Source organism: Sinocyclocheilus rhinocerous, unplaced genomic scaffold, assembly GCF_001515625.1.
Source record: "Sinocyclocheilus rhinocerous isolate Xijiao unplaced genomic scaffold, SAMN03320098_v1.1 scaffold362, whole genome shotgun sequence".
NCBI lineage: Eukaryota > Metazoa > Chordata > Actinopteri > Cypriniformes > Cyprinidae > Sinocyclocheilus > Sinocyclocheilus rhinocerous.
Window position 1 is genome coordinate 832,257 of NW_015639507.1, and position 19,085 is coordinate 851,341.

General features: G+C 34.3%; 1 protein-coding gene across 1 annotated transcript in view; it reads right to left on the bottom strand.

Annotated features, from left to right (window-relative positions):
• Positions 1–19,085, bottom strand: part of LOC107751217 (ephrin type-A receptor 8-like) — a 50,490-nt gene that overhangs the window by 22,535 nt on the left and 8,870 nt on the right. The window contains exon 2 of the mRNA XM_016566885.1: positions 8,623–9,286. Within this exon, the coding sequence (XP_016422371.1) occupies positions 8,623–9,268 (646 nt within the window). The 5' untranslated portion in view covers positions 9,269–9,286. The remainder of the gene's footprint in view (positions 1–8,622; positions 9,287–19,085) is intronic.

Here is a 19,085-nt window from a genome sequence, read left to right on the forward strand (position 1 = left end):
AACACAGATGAGATAAAATACTAGTAAAAGGCATGTTTTTGTTTGATTTATTGTAGTTTTGACTGGATCTTAAAGGAATAGTTCAGCCAAAAATTGAAATTTTACTTAACCTTAGGCCATCCAAGATCTAGATGAGCTTGTTTCTTCATCAACAAATCCATCATGTTATTTTAATTTTAAGCCATCACTTCCTCCAGTAGTGTTTTGGACCGTTTTCGCTTACATACTGTGCTTGATCTGTGCATATTTCGCTCCTGATTCAGAGAAGACAACTTTTTCACTGCAGAAAGCAATATTTTAAGTAGAGGAATCAAATTTTAAGTCAAAAATTGAATGAATTAGTTTGTTACAAATATTAAGCTTTTCACTTCAAAATACGTTAATTGATGGACTGGAGTCATGTGGATTACTTGACGATTATTGTGATGTTTTCATCAGCTGTTGAACTCTCTTTCTGACGGAAAGTGATGTAATGCTAAATTTCTCCAAATCTGTTCTGAAAAGAAACAAACTACTTCTTGGATGTCCTGAGGGTGAGTACATTTTCTATTCCTTTAAGGAAAGACACTCCAGGTGAATAGAGTAAATGTTTTTTTTTTTTTTTGCACTTTTTTTATTAATTTTTCAAACATGCTTAAACAAAAAAAATTCTAACAATTACATAATTATGTATTTTCTTTCCCCACCCCGTTCCACAACCCTGAATTAACAGAAAGTGGAAAAATAATAGATAAATAACCAAACAACCAAATAATTATATGAATAAAGTGAGTGCTTACTATACAAAATAACAAGATATATTTCAATACTTTGTTCAGCAGATATATCAAAGTCAATTTTGTTAACAAAAGTAAATAAGTGTTCACAAAAAAAATAAGAAAATAAAAAATAAATAGAGTAAATTTTTACTAATAGATATTATCATTCATCCCCAGTTTTTTTATATTACAAGTTATGTTTAAATATGCAAATTAGACATTATCTAATTAAATATGTACTTATTTTCATAAATTTACAGTACAGAAATCTGAACATTAAATAAAGCCAAAATTGTCTTGCATTTTGTTGCCATGCTCGAGTTTTTACCAAAGGCATTTTTGATATCTCTTTTTATTACTCTATAAATAAGAAAATATTGTCATCAGATAGAAAAAAACAATAATGGTGTATAAAATCTGTGTAACAATGAGGCTGAGGTGCCGTTAGAATCCATTTGCAGAAGTTTATTAAAAGCAGGCTTTAGTGACTGCTGTTGTGGCGCTACAATCCGACAAATGTATATATGAACAAACAAATAGATGAACAAACCCCTCTGTAAAAACCTTCAGAATATACTGTAGTTAGGAGAATTATAGTCAGGAATAAAACTCTAAAGTTTGATGCATGTAAGTGCTACTAAAGTGGAGATGTCTGACTCAGTGCCGGAGGAAAAATAAACAATTAAAAGTCTATTTTGCATTTCATTCCCACTAGTTTGAGAAAAAAAAAAAAAAAAACCTTGTGATGAAAAGCCAAATAGCGGATACGCGTTTTGTGGCATCTTCTCCTGATGACACCGAAAAGAACTTAAATTACACTTTCAGTTTTGATCTTACAGATAAGAGCAATACATCAGTCGAATCTGTAAATGGTCTACTTTTATTTGTATAAATTTGTATAATATTTGTGTAATATTTGTACACACATAATAACAACTAAACTTTGTGCATTTATAAAATAAAGAAAACAAACAGGGTGCGCTGTCTGCCGCCTTGGTCTGCGTGATCTTCATTTAGAAACGCGTCATTAAAATGAACTGTAACTCAGCAAATACTCAACAAAGAGACATTGCCTTTATTATATCTTGCCATAATATTACATTTTATTTTATTTTTTTATTTTTGGACAAAGAACGTCTCAGGTTACTTATGTAACCATGGTTCCCTGAGTAGGGAACGAGACACTGCGTCCTCTAGGGGTCGCTATGGGGAACGCCTCGTCGTGACCCGTGTCTGAAGCATATATTTTCATTAAATATTTACAATGGGGTTCAAAAATCTAAGATCACCAATAAAAATACTCTAATTTAATGTTTTTTTAAAATTCATAATACAAAATAATTCATAAATTATATATTTTAAAATAATATATATTTTTCATTATATTAATTCTCTAATTATAATATAATTACATTTACAAATAATATTTTTTCTCACATATTTATTAGCATTTATGTTGACTAGCATGTATTGGTGTGAATTATAAATTAACACCAAAAAATATTTACAATTACTTTACACAAAAGATGTACAACACTGATTTTCATGTAGCAAGTCATTGTTCAACAGGTGTTCATGTTGGTATTGTGCAACAATCAGTGTATAAAAAAGTCCAACAGTGTTTTCCTTTGGAAATATTGTGCATCCACATCAAATGAGACAAACGCATCTCTGCTAATGAGCAATAAATGGCAGCTAATTGTTTGATGGAATTGCTGTCACCTATCTAAGCGTGTCTAATTGAAGCATGCGGAATGAGGCATTTACAGTGCCTCTGACAGAAAGAAGCTATCTGAATGAAAAACTCTTGATGTTTTGTGGCAATTACCAGAGAAAAGCCGAGCGTGCGTTGGTTCTTCTTTAGTCTTGATCTATTTTATGAAGCTGCTGCGATGCCGCGGCTTTGTGGATTTTTATCACACGGCCCGTTTGTTGCACGAGAACAATGGCAATGCAAATGGGCTGATAAGACATTCAGTCTTTGGTTGAGAACAGGGAGGCAGGCCTGTTTTTTTGCATCAGTTAAATTAACTGCGAAAAAGAGAATGCGAGAAAGAATATCAGAATCTAAAAATCAGATTATATAATGTGTTTAATAATTTCCCCTCATTATCAACACCACACTGTCATTCATGTCCCTCCAGTGTCATTACATTGGCAAACACATGAATCGGAATCTACAGACCCCCATAAATTATAATACAAAACATGGACGACAGCTGCATGGAATAAACGAACGTATCTTTTGTTTGTTGATGGTTTCTCGCTATTTCTGATACAAGTGCCAATACTGACGGTTGGGGAGGGGGGGGCGAGATTTTGAATGACACGGTGTAGCTCCGTCTTGCTGAAATAAAATTAATTCCTTTATCAGGAAAAAGCCCTTTCCTCCGCCTTTCTCCTCCGTCCGCCCGCCCGCCTGCGTAGTGGTCTGACAGATTAAACGCCGTCACCACAATGGCATAGTTGCGTGCTGGGCTTTAATATTGTCCACTGGAGCCCCCCGATTCCTCATTTAATCCCTGTGTAATATGTTGGCCAGAAAACCCTCACGCTGTACACAATGCACGCCCAGCTAAAACACAAAAAAGGCTAATTAGTCGCCCACCCTACCACTCCGCCCCCTCTCGCAAATCCTCATTCTTTCCATTTACAGCCACAGTATCTGGTTTTGTTATCAGGGCCACCAATGTGCTGTTGGCTGCTATTGTTTTGCTTTATTTGACATACAATGTGGCTCAAATGAAACAGTAAATTACTGTTTGCGTGTTGGATTTTAACTTCAAGCCGGCAGACATATAGACATATCTGGGTTCTGTGGCATGTTGCTGATTGCCACAGTTTGGACTCTTCTGTCACTAAAAACAAAGAAAACATGTTTATCACAATGCACTTACAAAGACACTAAGCAGCGTAATGCAATCAATGTAAAATACTCACTTTTTATGAACTTTTGTCATGCAAATTTTGCATGAACGAGACTAGTAGTTATTGGATAAACACAAGTTTCACATTTGTGATTTCTTAAACATACACATTCTATTCCCATTGTAAGTGCCTTACTGCAAACATTATATTTTTCTAAAAATAACTTTATTTTATTTATGTAATTATTTTCTACAGTCTAATTTTCTGGTAAATGAGCCACAAAAACTAATAAACAAATGATGGTCAATGTTTGTATTAAACCTGAAACATGACTTCAAGAACATGCAGTACATTGTGAAAATTCTTGTACATCTCTTCTCGGCTTAATACAGTATATAAAAATATAAATCTACTGTTCATCACATGACACTTTAGCAAAGGTCTGTTTTAATGTCATGTCAAATCTCCCTGCTAATACAGTTATACTGTTGATTATGCTGCATAAATACAGATGGTGTCCTCCTCCACTCCTTAAAAAAATATGTAAACAGACTTTTAAAAAACATAACCCAACATTAGTATCCTTTTTTTTTTACTTCAGAAAGTTATATGGGTCATTCTGTCTCAACTCAACCAGTGGTCCCCTGTATATTTACTGAGTAATCCACTATTTTTACAGGCATGCAAAGTTTGGTGAAAAAACGTAAAAACTTTTTCCCATTTTGAATGGTCACCACTGGCGAATAATGCAACACAGATTGCTTAAGTCAACAGATTTTACTTATAGACCTACCAATCTCTGTGTAAAAATAAAATAATGATGCTGACATCTTTCTAAAGTCATTTTTACCCCCCTGTAATCTGGCTCTGAATCTACGTCTGACATTTACTATTTTGGCTTTCATCACTATATATGTTTATCATTCTTCAGAAAAAATATTGACTTATTTTTAAATTTTAAATTTAAATTTGAGCCGAGGAAGTTTCTGAAATTTGGTTAATTTGACACGGAATGACTCATACCTAAACACTCGCGCCACATGAAACTGATCTGTGAGGGAACTGAATGCATGATAGTGAATAGGGGCCTAAAATAACGCAATCGACACGCAAATAAATAACACGATCATTCTCAGTTTATATGCAAAGCCAGTTCCTCACATCTCTCGAACCGCATCGTATTTTCACCTGGTTGTCAAGTCTGTGTCTGCTTAGTAAATTCATAATCTGATTGACTGCTTTCAGACTCAATTGTACACTGTCAGAAAATAAATATCATTATCTAAGAGTGACAGACTAAAGCGTTCTGAAATTCCCTTACGTGACGCCTGCGGGCTGCTGATGTGTCGCCTCATGAAAGACAGCGAGATGCCTAACAATCACTAGCACATGCTAGATTGTATGGAGGAGTTCATAATTATAATCTGTGAGAGCATGAAAAGTGGAAATTGGTGGCTTGAATTGTGAAAAGCTGGCCTCTTCAACAATGTACAGTAGCTTTTGATTGGCTTTCAAATCATCTAATGTCACGAAATGTTATGAAGTCAGACTTTTTACAAAACTCAATAACTAACAAAAGACTTCAATTAACAACTCTGAACTCGGAGCCCTTCCAAATAAAGAAACACTGTTTCGTCTTGGACAATGTACCGCATTCTTGTTAAAGGAACACTCCACTATTTTTGAAAATAGGCTCATTTTCCAACTCCCCTAGAGTTAAACAGTTGAGTTTTACCGTTTTCAAATCCATTCAGCCGATCTCCGGGTCTGGCGGTAGCACTTTTAGCTGTAGCTTAGCATAGATCATTGAATCTGATTAGACCGTTAGCATCTCGCTCAAAAATGACCAAAGAGTTTCTATATTTTTCCTATTTAAAACTTGACTCTTCTGTAGTTACATCGTGTACTAAGACCGACAGAAAATGAAAAGTTGCGATTTTCTAGGCCGATATGGCTAGGAACTATACTCTCATTCCGGCGTAATAATCAAGGAACTTTGCTGCCGTACCATGGGTGCAGCAGGCGCAATGATATTACGCAGCGCCTGAAAATAGGCTAACTTCCGTCAACATAACCAACGTGACCACCTGCTTGCACAGGGAGCGTGCTGGGGACTATTTTCAGGCGCTGTTTTAAATAGGAAAAATATAGAAACTCTGGTCACTTTTGAGCGAGATGCTAACGGTCTAATCAGATTCAATGATCTATGCTAAGCTACAGCTCAAAGTGCTACCGCCAGACCCGGAGATCGGCTGAATGGATTCGAAAACGGTAAAACTCAACTGTTTAACTCTAGGGGAGTTGGAAAATGAGCCTATTTTCAAAAATAGTGGAGTGTTCCTTAAAGCTTTGTTTTGTGCCCTCGCAAATTTTTTCAGCATATTGTTAATGCTAGACAAGATATTAAAAATGACTTAAGTAATGTCACACTTATGTCACATAGTGAGTGCAAACAGTAGAAGCAACATCATACAAGTAGGTATAGCAATAACAAACATGGCCGCCAAGGGACTACACAGCTCAACAAGGCTAACACAAACACAAAACGCAATATTGCAGTGAAATGTACACGTTCAACAGGCTATAAATACACACCTTCAACAGATTCACACACTTTTACAGTCCTAGCGAGTAATCAGACCAAACTCACTTCTGATTTGACCCCAGCTGCAATGCATGCTGAGTAACCAGCAGTGCCACAATATATTACAGTGCTTTTTTAGGTGGAAACAGAGTGTCACTTCTATTTGTTGATGAATAGAAAGTTCAAAAGAACAGAACAGAATTGAGTTGAAATAGAAATCTAGAAATCTTTTGTAACATTATAAAAGTCTTTACTATCACTTGTGATGAATGTATTGCATCCCTGTTGAACAAAATTATTAATTTCTATGATATATCAGTGCTATTTTACTATCATTTGACATAATATTTTGAAATATATTAGATTTTTATATTTTCTGCTTTCATGTTAATTTCAGTTACATTTTTTAGTAATTCTGATGTCTAAATAGTTTTTATAAATTTTTATTTCAGTTTTAGTTTTAGTTATTTTACGTAAACTAATTAAAAACGATAAATGTTGCCTTGGAAACTAACTGAAATAAAATAAGTTTAAATTTTTATATTTTATTTTATTTCAGTTAACAAACACAGACACACACACACACACACACACATAAAAGTAAACTTTTGCCATCAGCAAGATTTTTTAAAATATTATTATACATTATTATTTATATATTTAGCAAGGACACATTAAATTAATAAAAAAATGACAGTAAAGACATTTAAAATGTTGCAAAAGATTTCTAATTAAAATAAATGCTGTTTTTCTAACTTATATTATTTCCTTATAAATTATAACATCAGCACAACAATTTGTGTAAAAAGTTGAATACAAATTGTCTTCAGTTCAAAGCAAGAAAATCTGACATGACCAAATCACAAATGGACAAAAACACTGCAAAATCTTCATTTTACATCACCGCATTTGATGTTTATCCATTTCTCAAAATCCTAAAAAGTTGTTTCTTTCCAGACTTTTCGATATGGCCTCAGACCATTGGAGCCCGCTGTATTTTCTGATTGTTAACCCCAGCACAGCATCATCATGGCTCTCCAAACACAATTGTTTTGCATGGAAGCCTGTTTACAAGTGCTCATGAATAAGTTAGCCCACAGCGGCGGCCGAACATGTGGGGAAGAATCTCTCTCTTGAATCTAAGTAGGTTAAATCCAGTTGCCAAATGGAGTGGATTTGACAAGGCTCCTGCTACCCCAATGAGCATGAACTATCTCATCTCCTCTGAAATGGATATTTTCCCTACATTTTCACGCTGGACCGGAAGGGCCGGGATTAATGGCAGCCACTGGAAAACCCAAAACGGAGCTGACAGGAGTGAGGCGTGACGCTAGCGCTCTGTTTTGATCGGCACTTAAAGCCCATCGCTCGGCTCTCGGTCAAAGAACACAGGAAACCTTTTGACATTTTCTATTGCGACGACATGCAATCCTTCCACGGGGGTCTGCGCCTAAGGCTATAAAGTGGCATGCTGTTTTTTTTTTGTTTTCGCTGTGTCCAAGAGCAGCCCAGTTTGCCGTGCCGGATTTGTCCCTGAGATGTGCGTGACTAGAGGAGGGCGCGCTCACTGAGGGAATTAGCACAGCGACCCAGTTTAGACACCGAAAGTCTGACTCTGCGGCTCAGACACTTAACCTTTACTGACACGCGCAGACAGCGGAAGCACTTTAGAAAGGAGGCAGAGGAAAAGGAAATGGATTGCTGTGAGTACTATTAGCTACAGATCGAGCAGAAAATTACCTGACAAACTATGAGTTTGTGACCGTTTGAGTAATACGTTCGAAACAGAATGCCCTTGTACCGGCAACACAAGGGAAATAGAATTAATAACAATTCCACAGCATTTAGTCATGTATCCTGTGAAATATACAGTGGCTGCTCATTCCAGTGCAATGAGAAGTGCAAAAACGAGCTGGTAAATATAATTGAGAAACTAGAGAATGAAAGAAACATAATAATATAACAAAGTCCTTTTTTAAAATGGTTTAACACAGAACCAACAATATAATATAATATAATATAATATAATATAATATAAAATTAAGTTCTGTTCAAATATGTCTCGCCAAACAACCAAAAGGGGGGAAAACATCTCTAATTGTTATATCAAACATTTATATTTTATGGTTCTCATTAAGGCTAAGAACAAACCTCTAACCCTAAGTATTACACCTTGACATGTAACTAGTCCCACTACGGACATCCTGAAGTCCTTGCAGATAATAAAACAGGCAAAAGCAATTGCCTTCAGCTGAAGAAGAGACTTGAGCCGCATCTAGCGACCAAAATATCATAGACTGGACTGGGAATTGTAAAAAATCCATCTGTCTGAAATGTTCAAAGGTGCTCAAAGATGGTGAATAAGCAACTAAATTCATGCAGAATAATAATAATTACAGTACTGTCACTCACCAATGCAGTTGTCTCTGTGCTCCTCAAAGCCGGCACTGCACACACATCGTCCAATAGGAACGAGCCACTCGCCCTCAGAGCTGCAGTACATCTTAGGAGTGTCTCTCTCCTCTGCGTGGTCCACACACTGACCTCTGACCTCCACCAGAGACGACGAATCAGCCCCCGTGACCACGTCCGTGAAGACGGCCAGGTTGCGAGCCATTCCCGTGCAGCGTTTGTAATACACTCGGACGGACACGATAGCGATGCAGGCTCCTATATCCTGGAAGGCCAAGTAGAAGCCGCGTTTGCTGAGCGGCCCGACGCCGCGGATCTCAGTGTTAAGCTTGAGTCTCCTCACACCCAGGTCCACGTTAGTGAAACTCTCGTCGGCCGCGATGGTGTCGATCTTGGAAAACTGACTCTCCCAGATGCTGGTGCCAACGTCGCGGTTGGCCTCGTAGTAGTAGAGGTTAAAGGTCTCCTTGCAGGTACCGAGCACGCCTGGCATGCTGTTGCAGTCTCGCAGCGTGAATTTCATCTCGATGTAGATCCGCCGGGCTCCGTCTCGCTGGATCCAGTTGGTCCGGAGCCAGTTGTTCTGGCTGGGGCTCATAACGTTGCACACCTGGTACGTGTGGATGGGGCTGAAATACTCGTCCATTTCGTTGATTGCATCCCACTGGCAAAGACAGAAAGAGAATCAGGGTTATTAACTAAAAACTAAAACCATAAAAATAAAAAATAAACATTTTTATTACATGAAATAAAATAAACAATTGAAATAACAGATAAGCTTAAACAGTTTTTTTTATTATTATTTTAGCTAGTTGCCATTGTAACATTGCAACTTTACTAATTATTTACTAAATTACTAAATCTTTAACAAAAATTTTAATAAAAACAGAAAATCCTAAAATTTAACCTCATTTAAAATATTAACAAAAATAGTACGGTATAATATTATACATGATAATAAAATAACACTGAAGAGAATAAGAGTTGAACTTAGTTGCATTAGAAAAATTTCTTTTTTTTTGCATATAAAAATTATTAGAAGAAATAAATTAGTACAATTTCTTATGAAATTATTAAAAAACAAAACATGGAATCACCATGTTGAGATCACATGACCAGATGCAACAAGCTACTGGCGAGTTACTATTTATAATAATAACAATAATAATAATATTAATAATTTATATAGTTAACTAATAACTTAGTTACAGTTATCTCTGTGACTCCATAAAATAAAATGAAATTAAAAAAAATAATAATAAAGGCAGTGAAAATAAAAAGCAAGAAAAAAAGAGGAGATTACACACTTAAAGTGTGCTGTTGCAATCACCTCTTTAATGCGATCTTATTTGTGGATTTACATATTTACAGTATGAAGATTCTTATAAATCAGTCCATTATTATTTCAACAGCATATCTCTTTTCACAGCAATGTGCATGAGAGCTTCTTTAAAACGTTTACATATGCATTGCGGTGCATAAGATTAATATCATGATGAATGTGTCCTGCATTTCCTTAATAACGTTCAGAATCCCTCGTTATTCATGGGTGGTTTTGTGCGGTTTAAGCAGTTTCCTATGCAATGCAAATAATCAGGCATGAATAAATATTTTATTATGAGTTGCAAATGAACTTAAAAGATTCATATCATGAACCTGAAGCAAAAAAATTAAAAAAAATAGAAATGCTGATCAATGTGAATGAAGCCATCCACAAGCAAATTTCATCTACTGTATTGGTCACAAAACACCAAACCTGATAAACAGGTAAAAAAAATACCTATTGCTAAATAACTAACTAAAAGAAGTTGCTACTAATTTAACTACAGTTTTCAGTAGTGTGAGCTGTTTTCAAAATACTATAGCTTTTCCTGTATGTAGCGGAAGCGTGTAGCACGACAAAACATCGCTGCTTTTAATGTGACATTGTACTGTGCACACATTTTTACAGCTGAGTAAACTGAAGAGTTAATCAACCCCCTTTTCTAAAGTGCCTGCTATTCATCTGATTTTTTACATGAGAGTGGGTATGACCATTTTTAACTTGAATGTGCAAGTATTCCGGTGTCCAGTGCCAGTTATTTCAGCTGTACAAAAAACAGTCTGTTATGCTGCTTGATATTGCAAACTGGTGTTTGCTATCATATTATTATAATTTATTATCATAATAATACTGGTTTGTAGCACAAATAGTGCTTACTTGAAACTAACTAGTTATTTAAGAGAGCAAAAGATTCTAGGTCATTTGTAGGTCTAAAAATGCTGCATAGCTCTGGTCTTAAAATCTTAATTTGGGAGACAGAATTAAACTTGCAATTAAATTTACACTAAATACAATAAAAACAAGACAATATAGTGCTATACAGCAAATCTACAACAGCAAAAACAAAGCAAAACATATATAATATATATATATATATATATATATGAAAAAGATGCAAAATATAAATGGTGATTTGACCCTGCTTGGAATTTTTTTTTAATAAAATAAGAAAATACAGTACTATACAGAACATACAGAGTTAAAAACAGCAGCATGTAACTAAATATTTTTGGAGAAAAAAATATTAAAATGATGTAAAATATATAGCCCTTGCTTGAAACAAAATAAATAAATAAAATAAAATATAAAATAAAACAATAAAATATAGTACTATACAGAATATACAGTCAAAGCAAGTAGCATTAATTCAATATTTGAATAAATAAATCTTGATTAGATTACAGCATTAAACTTACAATTAAATTCACACTAAATACAAATTGATATACAGGGTCAAAAACAGCAGCATTTAAGAATATATATATTTTTTTAAATATATGAAAAATATATATGGCGGTTAAGTCCCTCCTTGAAATAAAAAAACAATAAACACACACACACACACACACACACACACACACACAATAAAAAAAGAACTATACAGAATATAAAGAGTCAAAAACAGCAGCATGTAACTAAATATTTTGGAAAAAATAAATAAAAAGATGCAAATTATATATATAGTGGTTAAGTCCCTGCTTGAAATATATAATAAAATAATAATAATAATAAAATAAAATCAGAATTATTAAGAAAATATAGCACTATATGCAGAAAATGTACAAAAACAGCAGCATCTGGCTAAATATTCTGAATAAAATATAAAGAAAAAGATGCAAAATATCTATGGTTATGTTTCTGCTTGAAATAAAAAAAAAGTAATCATAAAAAATAAAATAAAATAAAAAAACTATACAGAATACAAAAGTGCAAAAGTAGTACTACAGAGTCAAAAACAGCAGCATGTAACTAAACTCCGTCCCTGCTTGAACTGCTTGAAATGAATACTGGAGTTTGCCGCTCATAAAGCAGCTTCCCCAACACTGGTGATAAATAATTGAAATCTGGGTTCCTCAAGACTTCTAGAAACACTGATGAAATATGCTATACAACTTTCAGGTAGACGGCCAAGAACAACAGCACTCAGTCTTCAGTCCCTCGTCTCTCCTCACCGCAGATAAACCAGCGTAAGGAGAGCGTATGGATGGCTGTCCTCTGTGAAGGCCTTGTTTTGATAATGCTGTCTGTGTGTAATTAGCTCGTCTCTTTCGTCCTGCTCATGAAATAGTAAAGCAGGGAGTTGAAGGCTAGCGGTATGAAAGACCTCCAGTCCAACTGGGGTTCAGCCTCGCGAGGAGGAGCCACTACGTGCCGCCACACAGCGAGTCTTTGATCTCAGGAGCTCAAAGCTCACACCGGCCTCTACAGGCGGCACACACCACGAGCCAGCGCTGAATATTCACTGCTAATTAAAAGCGGAGGGCTGCTGGATAAGCAGAGTGGACAGATGATGAAGCTCAGGAGAGGGAAATATATACTGCAAAAAACTGTAATAGATCTAATGAGACATTTCATGTAGTTTTACAGTAAAATACTCTTAAATGTACCGTTTTTGGAAGTGAAAAAGAATGTCATCAGTGAAAATACATCAAATTAACATTCCCAGAATTCCATGTGCTCAAATTTGATGGTTTTTCCATTGAAATAAATGTTTCTTCTTATATATTATTTTTAACGTATGTAACTTTAAGCTTAAGTTTTTTTTACTGTAAATTTAAGATAAATTTGTAATATTTTAAATGTTGCTTATTTATTTATTTATTTATTTTCAGTAGTTCTGGCAACCACTGTTGCCTGTTTATTTACCATAAATTTCACAGATTTGTTTTTACAATGTACGGCACGGTGCTAAAATTTTAATAATAATAATAATAATAATGATAATAATGACAATAATAATAAACATTGGAATTAAAATAATGCTGAAATAAAATAAAATATAAATAATTTTATTAAAAAAGTACAATTAAAATAGTCAATTGGCCAAAGCCTTGGGAACCAACTGAAATAAAAGAAATTTAAGCTGAAGTACTAAAACAACTAAAACTGAAATAAAAATAAATTAAAGCAAAATAGAAACAAACAAAACAAATAAATAAATAAATAGCAGATAAAAAGTTCATTTAAAAACAAAAATTAAAATGAAATGAAAATATAGAAAAAGTCAGCAATTATAAAAATGAATACATATAAAGAAAAGTTCATGCAAAATAACAATAATTATTTAATGCTATATAAACAATACTAAAATAACGCTGCTGCAATGCATGTCGCTTTGGATAAAAGATTTCACATCTGCATCTTTGCACTTGTGGCCTTAGTCATAGTAGTAGCAGCAATTATGTTTTATATGGAAAAATGATAGTTTTGCGGCCTGTGGAGAGCCTCGGGATGTTGTGTTATTAGCCTGATACTCTTCAAGGCTAATCACATATCTATTTTCTCCTCTCTTCACATTCTTCACATTTCACATTCTTACATGATATACAGTGAGATAAACAACAAGCAGACATGAAAACAATGCTGGGATGTGTTTGAGAGAACTGATGCTGCAAGTGGTGAAGGCATCACAAACCTAACATTAAAAATAGTTTTGTTAATTCAAATAAAGCTGAAATTAAATAAAATATAAATATTGGATTAAAAAAAACATAAACTTAAACTTAAAAATTGCTTATTGCCAAACACCTTGACAAACAACAGAAAAAAAGTTGAAGTACTAAAATTACAAAAAGTGAAACCAAAATATAAATGAATTAAAGCAAAATAGACAAAAAAATAATACAATGGCAAAATCACATTACTAAAATTGAAACTAAAATTAAAATAAAAACTGAAAATAAAAAAAGAATACAAATTACACCTTTGCAACCAACTAGATTTAAAAAAATGTAACTTAAACAACAACAATGAAAATTGGTTATTAGCAAACGCCTTGGCAACCAATGAAAAAAAAAGTTTATGCTGAAGTACTGAAATTACTACAACTAAAACTGAAATAAAAAACAAAAGCATACTAAAACTTAAACTGAAATTAAAATAAAAATTGAAAATGAAAAAATGACAACTTTTCAACCAAATGCAATAAAAATACTAAAATAACTAAAACAAAAATAAATTAAAGCAAAATAGAATATGAAAAATCACAAAAGCACATTACTAAAATTACAAAAACTTAAATAAAAAAAGTTATATGATATATGATATAAAATTGACCTTGTCCACCAACTGACAAGTTAACTCAAAAAAGCATCATAATGTTTTATATGGGTCGTACCTGCTAGCAACAAAATCGTTTTATTGCTAACAAGGGCAAAAGTGTGAACTTATAAACAGTGGTTGGAAAAGCAGAAGTTTAAGACCATCATGCAAACACACTAGCATTCAGCTCCCACTGGCCTTGAGTAGAGCGTCTCCTCTGAATACATTACGGACACAGCCGGCCTAATTGAAAGGGAAAAGGCTGACCTCAGAGGAGGCTTGAGCTCGGCCACCGTGAACTTGGCCTCTTCTCACAAGTACATCTTCCAAAGCAGCAGATTTCCTCGCTTTCCTGGCCTCACCTCGGCCCGCGCTTCCAGAATCAGAATGAGCTTTATTGCCAGGTATGTTTACACATACGAGGAATTTGTTTTCGTGACAGAAGCTTCCACAGTGTAACAGAATGACAGTGACAGAACAAAAAAGGGGAAGCTACAAAAAGCCCGTTGCGGTAATTAAAATGTTGGATTCGAGCGAACACCGTAACCAGCCTCCCACTTTGAGTCTTCAGCGGTTAAATTGAATTTGTCCTTGCACTAATGATTAGATTAGAGAGTCTGTTAAAATCTAACACTTTTCAGGTTGGCTCGAGGGCTGCAAGTCATTCGTTTAGTTCTTTCATAAGGCTTCCGATAAAAGTCTGCGCTTTGTTTTAGCTACATTACATATTAGACGATCAATGAGAGAAAATGATTGAAATTAAGCAAAGTGACGGTACAATGAGCCACAATGAACATCTTTCTGCTCAGATATTTTTCATCTAATTGAGACACTTTTGATGTAAATTGAACTATATAGTTTTAAATATATATTTATATAAATATAAATAAAACTATCATTCATTATATAATTTTAATATTACTTAATTCTTGCTTATATAATTATATGGCTTGAATATTATGACCACATTTTTACACTATTAACTTTTATAAATTTATTTATACTTACCATTTAATTCATTTACTTTTAATATTTAATTATTTAATATTTATTTATTATATTTAATTATAATATTACAAAATTGAGGTAAAATGTTACATCATTCAAACTAAGAAAAAAAGACACTTTGAGACTGAATTATTGTAATATTATTGAGAAAAATGACGCGTAGGAAAAGTATATAATATGAATATAATAACATAATGCATTACAGCATTTTTTTACTATTAATTCATGAGTTTTAAATGTTTTAAAGGTTGCGTTAGTGTTTGCATATTTTTTTATATAAATTTCTGCATAATATTTTAAAAAAAAAACATTATTCGCTCTTAATCATATAATATTTTACGATTTATTATTATCTCAGACTAAAGTTTATTGCTCGCTTTGTTTGAATGCTGGTCACGTATTCACCCACATAAATTTTTTACTTTTAATGCATTAAGTTTGACACCCGAGGGTGTTTCTCAGCCCTTTCTGTTTCTCAGTCTTGACGTGAATACAGCATGATGCAACCATTGCACGTCTGTGACAGCGAAACAAGCATGACCGTTCGAATGGCATTCAGGTGCTGCAGTCACTCCCAAAGTAATGCTGTGCATCCATGCGACAGCGCGGGCTGACATCTGGAGACATGTTTGGCGGTAACGGGGGAGTGGGCGGACATCTGGATGCATCCATATCATCTCCCTCTCAAAGTCCATTTGTCATCGTCTCTGTCTGCCTTATCACTGCTATCGATTGTGGTGGGTGGGCGAAAATGGAGGTGGGTGTCAATAGATGTGTCGCGGCAAACATGAGCCAGATAGGAACATAATGAAGTCATCGGACAGCAGCTGTCAAGGCCTGACTGATTTGGCTTAGTGACAGCCGATGGCGACTGGAGCCCTGCAGGAATGTGCAGAAGGCAGAGATATCTGCCAGGGGTCGGCCCGGGGTCAGCCATCTCACTGCCTGCTTGAATTGGACTGTAAAAAGACATCTCACTATGAGTTCATGAAGGGCCATAAATGATTCAGGGCTGGTTGACTGCAGTGAGGATCCATAACAATGCATTCAGACACAAACCCTGCATCAGACGTCTATCATTTGTGCCACATTTATGTAAGCAAGCCCAGATTAAATATTGAAGAGTTTGATTGACCTAGCGACTGAGATAATGTTTGCTATCTACTATCTATCTATCTATCTATCTATCTATCTGTCTGTCTGTCTGTCTGTCTGTCTGTCTGTCTGTCTGTCTGTCTACCTACCTACCTATCGATCTATCTTTGTTTTCTTAAAAAAAATTCTACCTCCTTACATTCAAATTATAAAAATTAATTAAATTACATTAAAATATTATTTATTAATTGAAATAAAGCTTATATAAAATACAATAAATAAATATTAGGTTGAAAAACATTAATTAAAAAAATAAACTAGAACATTCGAAATGGGTTACAACTAACTGAAATAAAATAGTTCAAGTTGCAGCACTAAAATGACTAAAACTGGAATAAATATAAATAAAAAAATTATAAAAATGACAAAAGCATGTGACTAAAACTAAAATGAAAAATATACAGTAATTCAAAACATTAATAAACACTATAATAACATAAATAATATAAAAAATAATACTGCAAGCAAAAAAAATGTTGTCATAAATTAAACTGAAAAACTTTAAAATGTGAAATGTTTAACAAAAATCTGAAATGTTGTCTCGACAAATAACTGAAATGAGACTAAATTTACTAAAAATAAATAAACTAATTACTAAGCTAAAATTACTTCAACTGAAATTTAATTAGACGTATTACAATCTAATAAACATGACATTTAAAATATTAATAAATACTAGAAATACTGTAATAGTACACCCTAGCAAATGCATAGCAACACCCTGGAAACCACACAGAACTCTCTAGCAACACCTTGGCAGCCACACAGAACAACCTGGTAACCACTGAAAATATACCAATTTAAATATACTAATTTAGCAAATTTAAAACACTAATAAATGCTATAAATACAATAATAGTCTACCCAAACAACTGCACAGCAACACCCTGGCCACCACTCAGAACACCTAAGCAACACCCTGACAACGAGCCCGAACAACATGGCAACCACTTAGATCTTTCTAGGGACCAACTAGCAACACTCTGGCAACCAGTGTTGGGGAAAGTTACTTTTAAAAGTAATGCATTACAATATTGCGTTACTCCCTAAAAAAATAACTAATTACGTTACTTAGTTACTTTTATGGAAAGTAATGCATTACATTACTTTTGCGTTACTTTTGCGTTACTTTTTAAACATGAGCAGGTCTTGATTGTTTTAATATAAAAAGTTATATTTATAGCAAATGTAAAAGCCCTTTCACACCAAAAAGTGTAATGAATAAACCTCAGGCTGAAGGAAAAGTAAATTCACGTCTGTATAGTAGAACACAGGAGAAGAAACACTCCTCAGCAATAACAAAACAATGAAGCACAATTGTTCGTTTATCTAAAGTCATTTTTGCTTATTAGTATGGTTGAACTGGATCATCAAAGGTCAGCAGCAAAGACATTGGTTAATAAAATGGGATTAGATACATTTGTGGTATTTAACATATTTAATTATTGCAGGTTTGCATCATATTCTGAGTTTTTAATTCATTTTGATGAATACTAAACCTGTTTTTTGTGAGTGGGATGAATTAATGCACATTCACATTTAGTCTAGAACTACAGTAACATCATGTGCACACAGCGCACACAACTCCTCTGTACTTCCGCTTTCTCCCAATATGGGGACAGGAGACTTGTCAATCAATAAATGGTCTGAAATAAATAAATGTTTTTTTTTAAAAAGTAACTAAAAGATATTTTCTTGTAAATTAAAAAGTAATGCGTTACTTTATAGTTACTTGAAAAAAGTAATCTGATTACGTAACTCGCGTTACTTGTAATGTGTTACCCCCAACACTGCTGGCAACCACACAGAATACCTTACAATTGAGGCAAGAATAACTCTATAACTCTAAAAGAATAACACATTCACTTCAGAAAATGTAAATATCCAGTCAAGCATTTAACACCCCAAAATTGTTTCAAATCTGAGGTTGATTGTCTTGAGGAGAAATGTATCTTAAAGGGGTCATATGATGTTGCTAAAAATAACATTATTTTGTGTATTTGGTGTAATGAAATGTGTTTATGCAGTTTAAGGTTCAAAAAACATTATTTTCCACATACTGTACATTATTGTTTCTCCTCTATGCCCCGCCTTTCTGAAATGCGTCGATTTTTACAAAGCTCATCGGCCTGAAAAGCAAGGTGTGCTGTGATTGGCCAGCTATCCAGTGCACTGTGTTTGGCCGAATACCTCAAGCGTGTGACAGAAATGTTACGCCCCTACCATACTGTGATGGCCCTGTCCGGCCGGAGCAACGATTCAAAAACATGAAAACCCATTATAAACGAGGCATTCGTTGCATCCAGTGGGGACATAATTATGGATTATAATGACTTATACTGTCTTTTTACGCATTGCGTTGCGTTGCATCGCGCCGTGTAAACATAAAACCATGTCTGCATTTGTGATCAGAGAAATGACAAACAACAAGCGCTACTCTACACTGCCCAAAACTCTCATCAGTGAATCATCATTGGCAAATTCTTTAAATATAAAAAACGTACTTACAATCTGTGAGTCAGAACAGCCGGCATTGTAGCCTACTCTCCCAGGATCAGTAAACAGTCCTCCATAAAATGCACTGCACACATCTGAATATTTGGGTTGAAATGTTCTGGAACAGTGTTGTAAATACAACTTAACCACTGATTTCTAGTCGTGTCCATTTTTGGAAGGCCAAACAAAGTAGTTTCGCTTTCACAACGAAACACAGCAT